Source organism: Plasmodium fragile (genome assembly GCF_000956335.1).
Source record: "Plasmodium fragile strain nilgiri unplaced genomic scaffold supercont1.22, whole genome shotgun sequence".
Taxonomy (NCBI): domain Eukaryota; phylum Apicomplexa; class Aconoidasida; order Haemosporida; family Plasmodiidae; genus Plasmodium; species Plasmodium fragile.
In genome coordinates, this window is record NW_012192602.1 from 128,957 (window position 1) to 139,438 (window position 10,482).

At 45.1% G+C, this 10,482-nt stretch overlaps 2 protein-coding genes across 2 annotated transcripts; one reads left to right on the plus strand and one right to left on the minus strand.

Moving 5' to 3' along the window:
* Nucleotides 1-435: 435 nt before the first annotated feature.
* On the plus strand, nucleotides 436-5,192 carry AK88_02297 (uncharacterized protein; the record flags this gene model as incomplete). Its single annotated transcript, XM_012479928.1, has 3 exons — nucleotides 436-728; nucleotides 847-1,870; nucleotides 2,010-5,192. 3 exons carry the CDS (start codon nucleotides 436-438, stop codon nucleotides 5,190-5,192), a joined length of 4,500 nt encoding a protein of 1,499 aa, XP_012335351.1.
* Nucleotides 5,193-5,773: 581 nt separating this feature from the next.
* Nucleotides 5,774-9,183, minus strand: AK88_02298 (uncharacterized protein; the record flags this gene model as incomplete). Its single annotated transcript, XM_012479929.1, has 2 exons — nucleotides 5,774-5,905; nucleotides 6,115-9,183. 2 exons carry the CDS (start codon nucleotides 9,181-9,183, stop codon nucleotides 5,774-5,776), a joined length of 3,201 nt encoding a protein of 1,066 aa, XP_012335352.1.
* Nucleotides 9,184-10,482: the final 1,299 nt, after the last annotated feature.

The window sequence follows — 10,482 nt, forward strand, 5'->3', positions numbered from 1 at the left end:
TTGTGTGTGTTTTTCTCTGTTTTTTTTTTTTTTTTTTTTTTCCTATTTTTTTTTTTTCTGTCACAGGAATGGAACTTTCTCATGGCTCACTCTGCTAGACGATTTTTCAGCCGCCATGTGTTTGACTCTCCGGTAGGCAACTCGCCCACTAGTGCGGCACATGTGGATAAGAGCGCATGGTCGCCAGGAGCCCCTCTCTCCCAACCACCCCATTCGTGAGATGTGGGGTCACGCTGTGTTGATTAGGATCTCTCCCTCCATGATGAAGGCTAACAGCACAAGCAAACATGAGGGAAGAAAAAAGAGTCCATTTTTAGTCCTTTTTTTTTTTTTGTTTTCTCTCTCCCCACCACCACACAAACGCATCTCCATGTGTCAATGCCTGTCCCCCTGTCTCTATTATGGGAGTAAGCTCGAGTAACGAGCACCCATAAAATGAAAAGGAGGAAAACACTCACAGTAACAGCGATACTGCTCGTTCAAGTAATTACACACCAGTGGACGTCTCTCTGCTTTAAGAGGACACACAGAGTTGTGCAGACCTTAAATGAAAATCTGTTCAACGGACACACCATAGCAGTCACTCCTTGCTTCGTAGCAGCGGCATCATATGGCAGGCAAAGAAAACACGCTCTACACGAACACAGAAATAAAATTAAGGATGTAATTAGGCAGTCGGTGAATCTTCCCGTCCAGCTTTTGCCCACCACCTATGCCAGCTTCGAGAGGTGGGTCATGGAGCGGCGAATGAGCGGCTGTTGGGCGGCCATTGAGCGGCAACGCTCCCTTCACACACATCTGCACAAATGCTTCCCTTCACCGCTTGTTCTCCCCCCCTTGCTTCAGGCAGAAACACATACAGGACTTCTGGAACACCGAACGGGTTTACGAAAAGCGCAACTTGGCTAATGTCAAAAAGTGCATACGAGATGGAAGGAAGAAGAGGAAGGAATCTGCCCATGGAGAGGAGGGGAAAAACGGGTTCAGGAAATGTGGACCCGTTACGGGCAAAGAGGAAGAACCCCTGATCAGGGGAAAAAAAAAAGTCCTAACAAATTTGAGGTGGACAGAAGTGATTGGCATCATCTCCAACGAGGAGAGACAAACCAAAGATGAATACAAAACGGATCATAATGTAAATCAATTTGCAAAGTCCATTCTCCACAATTTTGAAAAAAAAAAAAAAAAAAAAAAAATACTACTCCATTTGTACAGGCAGATATATCACAAGATACGAATCATTCACGATGGACCACCGTATGCAAACAACGACATTCACATTGGACACATACTAAACAAAATTATAAAAGACATATACTTAAAATATTTGTTAATGAAGAATTACTGCGTCATGTTGATTCATGGGTTCGACACACATGGGCTCCCCATCGAGTACCAGGTGATGAAAATGCTTAACATTAAGAATGTTCAAGAGCTCACTTTACCAGACTCTTCAAAAATGAGTAGCAACAATTCTCAAGTGTTGACCATCCATAAGGCGAAGACCCCTGGGGGGGGAAGTGAAGGGCACTTCGTTACCACGTCGCTCACGATGAGGGAGAATAGAAATAAATTGGAGAACAGAAACAACTTGGAGATGCGTCAGCATAGATTGAGCGGGACACGTCCCACCCTTGTGCGTGACCTGCTGCGCCGTGAGGACATCCCTCCTGTGAGCCCCAGCCAAGCGGAGAAAAAAATCATGTACTTCAAAAGTCTGTGCAAGTCGTACGCCTCCCACTTTATCAACGAGCAGTTCATGTCTTTGGTGTCCTACGGGATATGGGGCCTGTGGGACTACACCTACGTCACTTTTTATAAGCTCTATGAGGATATACAGAGGGCCGTCTTTCGGAGCCTCCTCGAGCACGTAAGGGTGGAACACGCGATAACACCATAGCGCTGTAAAGCGGTAGCGCTGTAACGTGGTAACGCGGTGAGAGCGTATCGCATAGCTTCCCCCCCCCCACACGCATACACGTAAATGCACCTCCTTTCCCCCACCGCAGAAGCACATCTACGTGAGCAACCGCCCCATATACCACAGCTACGCGACGCAGACTGTGTTGTCAGACAGCGAAATTATTTACAAAAAGCGAATTTGCAATTCCTTTTACTTTTACTTTGACTTGCACAGCGTAAGTGACCACTTAGCTTTGAAGGTGTTGGAAGCCAGTGTGGACAACGAGCTGGTTAGGGAGATGCTTCAGGTGGGACACCACGCGGGGGCAACTAACCACGTGGGACATCGCGACGTGACAGAACGCGACGTGGAAATGCTCCGAGCCAAGGAAATGATACAGAGCAAGCTCAAGGTACTTGTGTTCACCACCCAAATGTACACCATTTTTAATAACAAGTGTTTGTTGATTCATGCAGGGTATGCATACGACATTGTTAAGGTGACGTTTGAAAAAGGCAACTCTCTTTTTTTCCTCATCTGTGAAAAGTCAGTAGACATGTTCCTCGAATACTTAAAAAAATATTACTCAAAGGAGGACAGAATTTTGGAGGTGAAAAAAGTGTTGACGCTAAAGGGGAAGGACTTCGAGGGATGTACATACGTTAACTTTGTTAACCAAGTGGAAAGTAATTTTGTCCTTGTGACGAAAAATGAAATTGATGAATCTTTCGGCTCTGGCATTGTGCATGTGGCCCCTGCACATGGCTTTTCAGACTACAACGTGTACTACCAGAACAATGAACTGCGAAAGGTTCACCTTGGGGGAGAGCACTACGAGGAAGGGAAGCGGCCAGGGGGGACGCAAATGGGCCGTCTCGCAAAAGGGGGGAAAATTGGAAAATTTACCCATATAGGGGAAAGTGGCAAAATTGGAGAATTAACCGCTGAGGATGAAAATGTGATTGATGAGAACGATGACCTGAAGGAGGAGTACGCAAAGGTGGTCCTCGACAAATGTAATAAAAGCGCTGAGGTGATAAAGCGGGATGCGGTGTCGGCGAAAGGGGAAGGGATCGCTGCGCTTTATAATGCACTGCGTGACGGTGTGGGATCCACACCCAAAATAAACATCAACCAGGAGGACGCCCACCTGCTCTTCTACTGTGCCTTCTACGAGCATGTCCTGTTTCACTTCCCGTATGAGCACCTGTATACATATGACTGGCGATCTCACACGAGCGTTCAGATAAAGTCCCTCCTCCAGATGTACGTGGACATAGAAAAAATAAAAGAGAACAAATTGTTTTATTGTGGTATTAGGAAAATGAACTTTGTGAATGAACATGTGAAAGGTGCTTTAATAAAAACGATTCAGAATCGGAATGAGTGGTGCATCAGCAGACAAAAGTACTGGGGAGTAAACATCCCCTTGAAAAATATACTCATAGGGGGGGACGCAAAAGTGAGTTTTGGTCAGCAGGTAATGGATGTGTGGTTTGACTCTTCCGTTTCATACCTCTACGTCATGCACATGTGCAAGCATATCCTCTTTAATGAGTATTTGAACAAGGTGTTGTCTGGTCGGGGGGAGAAAAAACGCTCATTTGCTTTGTTAGGGACAAACAGCAATAATGATCAACTCCCCTTTTTTAACATGTACGATGTGTATAATGAATTGGAGAAAGCAAATGGGGGGAAACGAAAGGATAGTCTCCTCAACGATATAACAACAAAGAGGAAAATATTCGATCCGGAAGTGATGTACCAACGGTTAATGAAGAGACTCAAAAGTGAGAAAAATTACTTCAAGGTAGGAAGCGTTAGTGAGATTGTCGATCCATGCAGAAAGGGAAAAAGAGGGGACTCCTTTTTGTTGAAGGATATGGGTATACACTTGTGCTGTGAGGGGGTGGACCAGCTCAGGGGGTGGTTCCAGTCCTTTTTTTTTATTTACTTTTTCCTTAACAGTGGTAAGCGGAGGCGGCAACGCGAGCGGCAATACGCGCGGCAACACGCGAAGCGAAACCGCGACAGCGCCCTCCCAATCAGCAACGTTATCGTACACAACTACGTCGTTGATGCGAACAATGTAAAATTGAGCAAAAGTCTGAACAATGTGATCTCCCCTCGTAATTTGTTCCCCTTGAGTGGAGCCCACCGGAGTAACACTGCCGATGTAGTATCACGTGGGGGACCTTGCAGCAAAGGAAATGTGAAGGGGAGGAAGGCGAAGGCGGCCCCCCCCTCGGAAGAAAAACATTTCAACGCTGATATTGTGCGGCTGTGGGTTTGCTGCTACAACTTTGTTAATAAAAACGTTTCTGTAAGTCACCAAATATTAGAAGACATAAATAAACACATTTACCTAAAGCTGTATAACACATTAAAGTTTTTGCTTAACAATTTACATGACTTGCATTTTTCAAATGTAACATTGGAAGTGAAAGGAGACCTCCAAATGATGGACCAGTTTATTTTGTATAAGAAGGAAAAGACAATTCAATGTTGCCTCAAAGCTTACTCAAAATTTCAATTACAGCTCCTTATAAAATATATAATGAATTTTGTTAATCGTGATTTAGCTGCATATATTGACTACTGCAAGGACAGATTGTATGTACATGAGAGGAACTCCATAAGCAGGAGGAATTGCCAAATGGTTTTGTACAATGTGCTGGTCGACATGCTGAAGATACTGGCCCCCGTCGTCCCACACTTGTGTGAGGATGTGTACCGGACGCTGCTATCCGTTAAGGGCAGGGCTGGACAGGGGACAGCAGAGAAATCGCTTTTCCTTTGCCAGCTGCCAACCATTAAAAGGAGAAAAGACGTACACTTGGAAACCCTTTTCTTAATAAAATATTTTGTACATAAACAAATGAATGAAATTTTACCCAATTCGTTAGAGGCAGTAGTTTATTTATATTCAGATAGCGATGAGGTAATCACTTTGTTGAAGCACTTTTTAAAAACGCCCAATCCTCTCTCCACTTTTAATAACCATGATGACCTTCGTTTTCTGTTTAACGTCTCCAACGTTGTTTTGTGTAAAGACTTAATGGAGCTGAAGAAGATGGACCCCTCCTTCCGCACGTACAAAATACCACTTGTTCGTGGTGGGGAGGGAGGAACTACACAAGCTTGTGATGAAGACGTGGACCAGCTGTTGCAGGGGGCACAAGCGGAGGAGGACCCCTTTCAGGATATGCTTCGCGCGGGGGACGCCTCCAAGCAGACCTCCATCCACGTCGGGATCGGCAAATCGGACGGGGCTAAGTGCGCCAGGTGAGTCAGCGGCAAGACTGGGCGGCAAAATGGGTGGCCAACCTACGCCGTCACCTCCTAATGGACTTCTTTTCATTTTATTATGTATTTTTTTACCACTCCCCAAACGCAGGTGCTGGATGTACGGAACGGTCAGCCGCTTTGAAGGGGAACTCTTCTGCCCGAGGTGCCTTGGCGTCGTGAAGACATATTTTGAATAAGCCTGTCACGCGCGAAGTGAGGAAGATATATATATTGTGTCCCTTCCCGGACGCGCCGTTAATAATGTGGAAAGAGGTGTACACTTTTTTGTGTTTTTAAATCGGTTTGAAAGATTCACCATGTTTGTTTAATTGGTGGAAAAACGTGTTTGGGTGTAGCGGGTGGACGGCGTCATAGAGAGCCGCTAAAAGGTGCGAGGGGAAAACCCCTCTACAAACCTTCTCCATACGTGCACCCCTAATTTGAGGCATACGTCACGCGTATGCGTTAAAAAAAAAAAAAAAAAGTAACAAATCCGCACGCCGCATCGGCGGAGCAACGTTACCGCGCCATCCAGTGCGTCGTGTGTGTATCCTTTCCATTCTGTTTACTGTGCGAATGGTTCTAATAGTCATCACTCTGGTCGCTCTGTTCATATGAGTTGTTCTGTTCGTATGAGTTGTTCTGTTCGTATGAGTTGTTCTGTTCGTCTTTTTCTGCCGCCTCTTCATCTCCGTGGCGCGCTCTCTTCCGCTCCTGAGGGGGAACAAAATTAACACACGTCAAATACAGCACCACGCACGTTGGGCGCAGCAGGCCGCTAGTCGCTACACGCCGCTAGACGGTACAGGCGGCTAGACGGTACAGGCGGCTAGACGGTACAGGGCGATGGAACGCAGATGTTACCCCTCGCCGAGCAGGCGCCCCATTCGCACACAACATGTGTGGTCTCTCCCCCAACTTACCATTTGCTGGTTCTGAATGTCAAAATAATTTTGCAAGTACTGGTACTGCTTCAGCTTTAGCTTCACCTTCCTGGTGTTTATAACGGCGAGTTCCTTCAACAATTTCCTAATGTTGTGCCTCTCCAGTTCTGCCAGCTGGCGGGCCCTCTTCTTGGACGCGTTAATAATGGTGTTATGTATTTCCTGCATGTCCTTCTCATTCAGTATGTACGTGGAAGAGGCATTGTCCTTTGGCGGCATGTTGACTTGGAGTGGTACGAAGTCGGGGTTGCCACAGGCCATGTTGGGGTCTTCTCTTTCAGCTTTAACGTCAGCGCTGTTGGCCATTTGGTGCGTTGCTGTACCTGCTTGTTCCCCGTCTGCCACGATGAGCGATGCCCCCTGGTGGCCCGTCTTGGAAATACCTTCCTGCTGCGCAGCGGCGTTGGTTTGTATGTCGTTCGCTTGGCCGTCTTCGTTCCCTGCGTCGCTGTCCGACTGGGGTAGGGCCCCTTCGCGCTGGTTCTGTTGAGTGCCCCCTCCCGTTTCGTCATCCGCCGCGTCTGCAGCGGTGGCGTGTTCCCCATTTTGCTCATTACCATTTGGATCAGCTTGTGAGTGGTCTTCGCAGGATGGCTCTTCTCCCCCCGCAGACTGATGCGATTCTGCATTCTCATTTCTTATGTCACCCCTTTGAGCATCTGGGTTTTCTCGCTTCTCCCACTGCTCGCGCTTGTTCCTGTCCTCACCCTCCTTAACCCTGGCGACGCACTCGCGCTGCTTGTTAAGAATGAAATCCACAATTTTCTTCGCCGCGTATGCCCCGATGTAGGGGCTGATGTAATTGCATATGAAGGAGAGCAAAGAGAGCAGAGTATTATTTTGTTTAAAAGATTTAAAAGAAACATTATTAATGTTAAGAAGGTTATCCACATCGAAGTATGGGTTAGAAAGAGGCATGGAAGTAAATTTAAAAATACATTCATATACACTTTTACTTCCTACACATTCACTTATTTTATCCCAGTTGTTTTTATACATGCTAACTGCATCAATGAGTTTCTCCACTTCAGCAACACTCCAATCGGTGCTCGAAAAATTATAAGGTATATTTACTTTTATAAAATGTGATCTGTTCAAAATATTCGGGTACGTACTAGAGTTGAAACAAGTGCTGCACCACACACATTTATCCAATACACCATACGAAACCTTTTTAACATTGTTAGGCTTTAAAATATAATACACGTGGGTGCACACATTTTTGCAGCTTACACATTTGTACATGTTGTTTAGGGGTTGGTGGGGAAAATTATTTCCTTTGGATCCATCCCCACTGTTGTTATTCCATTCGATCATGTTTTTTTTTTTTTTTTCCTCTGACAGGGGATTGTAATGATCTGCATCGAAGGGGCCTCCTTTACATTTTTCATTTTTTATTTGCACATTTTGGTTTAACCACTCAAAGGGGTTTACGTGTGGATTGTACTCCTTCATGTCCATTGCTCCCCATGGCAAACCACCCATGGTCTGTTGCTCCTCTCCATGCTTTCCGTACATCATGGTGGGGGGGGTAGTCCACGTGCCCATTCCCCCATGGGGATGCGATTCATTGGGGGGCATATTCCACTGATTAGGGGCGCCCTCTCCAACTGCTACTACACTGGTGGCTAGAGGATCTCCCCTCAGGTTGGCATACTCATTCGCACCATAGCTAGCAACATTTTTTTTGTTTCGTTTTTGTTTTTTTTTGTCCGTGTCGCCGTTTTGGGCTGGCCCCCAATTTGCTGCACCATCTTGTCTCCACACCTGATGCATATTGTTAACCGTGTCGTAGGTTAAATAATTCAGTGGTGCTCCGTGGCCGAAGGAAGAATCCCATTTCGTATGAGTCCACACACTACCACCTCCTAGCAAGCCAAACAAAATGTCAATTAATTTTTTATTTGCTCTTACACTGGCGTAGCACCTTTCCAAGGTCAGCAGTTCAGTTGGGTTGTTTCTATACAAATTAATAATTTCGTCCTTCACTCGGTGAATCTCTTTGTCGTTTTCTGGTGACCTCGTCAATTCCCCATTTAGGAGAGTGTAAATGTTATGAAGTTCTTCCTCCACAAGTTCACTAGAATACGTCATGGTGCCTCCACTTGCTAATTGAGGGTTTTTAATCACCGACCCCTCATCGCCATGAGCCGCACCTCCACTCGAGGCACCCATAAAATTCTTCTCCCCTGCGCCACCATAGCATGAATCAAACGTGATCGAATTTACATTTAGAAAATTTAAATTATGAATACTATTTTTCATGTTTGGAGATTTCTTCGTTACAATACTTCGAAGGTAGGTGTTCGACCGTCGCATGCACACGGGTTGTGGTTGGTTCGCTTCATGTTGATGAGGAGGCTGCTCTGCGTGCGCGTTCTTCGTGCCTTCACTGGGTTCCACATGGTGGTTCTCTAACGGATTCATTTTTTCATCTTCTTCTCCTCCTTCCTTCTTCGCCCCTCCGTTAAGGAGAATGCCTCCCGTTGCTTCTTGTTCCCCCTCTACCTTCGCCCATTCCGCGCTGGTTGTGGGAGCTCCTTCCCCCGTTTCGCTAACAAAAAGTGCAGCGCTGGAAGAAGCCTCACCCATTTGACTCAAACCCAACTGACTCAGACCCACATCTAAACTTTGGCTCACGTAAAGAGAACTAGTATCATCAACAGAGTTATTATCGGCTGGGTCTTGTTCAGCTTGCACGTTGTTTGATTCTTCCTTCGCTTGGGAGTAATTTTCCCCGCTATCCAATTCCCACACCTGATTTGAGTCCTCTCTCATCATGTGTAACTCTCTTCCGCTGTGGTCATCAGCTGTGCACACGTTGTCACCACTTTGGTCGAGGGGGTCATCATCTCCTGAATTAGGTTCTTCCTTGGCAGCCCCGTCGTCGTCGGCCTCCTCCTCGTGTTCCTCCATCATGCTGGCAGATGCGATTAGCTCATCTGTCCTCTCCGTATAGTTTTCATATATTATGTCTTCGCTTTCGCTTTGCATGTCCCCTTCGTCATGCTTATCCCCCAGAGGCGTACTCACCTCTTCGTCGCTCATCCTTGGAAAGGGGTCCCTGATGCAGCTTTTCGTTCGAAGCGGCGGTTCGCTTCCACGCACTGATCGATTCGAAGCGGTGGGTCGCTTGTGCCACCCCTCTAGGATGTTTGTCCTGTTGAAAACATTCGGCAGCACCCCCGCCCTGGCGGGAAGAACTACACTTATAAAAAAAAAAATTACTTTCCCAATTCACAGGTTTAGAGAGTCAGGCATTCACTTGGGGAGACGCATCCAATGCTCATAACACGTGAGGATGGTCTTCCCCCAAAAAGGTTCTCCCCCCTCCTTCCCGTTATTCAAAACTGGATCTACCAAAAAAAAATGAGAAAAAAAAATTCGGCTTCTAATCTTTTCCACCCCTGAAGAACAAATGGGTGTATATATTTTTCTCGTGCTTTTTCCACTGCCTGAAAAAATGTGCATGGGTGGGGGAAATGTGGGTCCCCCCTCTGGTGAGAACTATATACAAGCAGCTGTTTCTATGGAACTTTGTTTTCCTCCAAATCGGTTACTTTTCTAATTAAATGGCACGCACAGCTCAATCATTCATTCTGGGAAAGTGTTCACTCAACAATATTTATAGCTACTTGGCTTGAAACAATTTTTCGAACAAGGGGGAAATGAATGTATACTTGAATTACCAAAAAAAAAAAAAAAAAAAAAAAAATTAAGAACAGGAGAAAGTTCTCTCATCAAATTGGAACTTGCAAACTTTTTTAACATTTTTGCAAATTGCCTCTTTTTGGAAATATGCCGACATATTATATATAATATGAAATATGCAACATGTTCGGAGAAAAAAAAAAAAAAAAAAAAAAAAAAAAATATTCATCCCCATATGGCACGATATAACACTATATAATAATATATAATAATATATAATACCATAGGATTTTTTTTTGTTTTTTTTTTCTGAAAATAGGTAAGGCCAGGCAAATTTGACCAAAAAGTATTGTCACAAAAATTTTTTTACGTAGCCCCCCATCCCCATTCAGAGCTACATAGTAGTGGTAATAATGTAATTTTTTTTTTTTTTTATTTGTTAATCACTGTTCAAATTGGTTCATCCGTTTGGGACATACAAGGAATAAGAAGAAGAGAGAGTTAGTGGTCGCTCCCCCTCAATTAAGAAATTTAAATAAGGACAAGCATATAGAGAGAGGTAGCCAGTTGAAGAAGCGGGCGGACTTTTGTTCACTCTAGTGTTTGTTTTCATCCCCCATAAAAGTTAAGCAGTCTTGGCAAACTTGTCATGGAGAAACAAGTTTTCGTAGCAACGCTGCGTGTGGGTGTTTAATT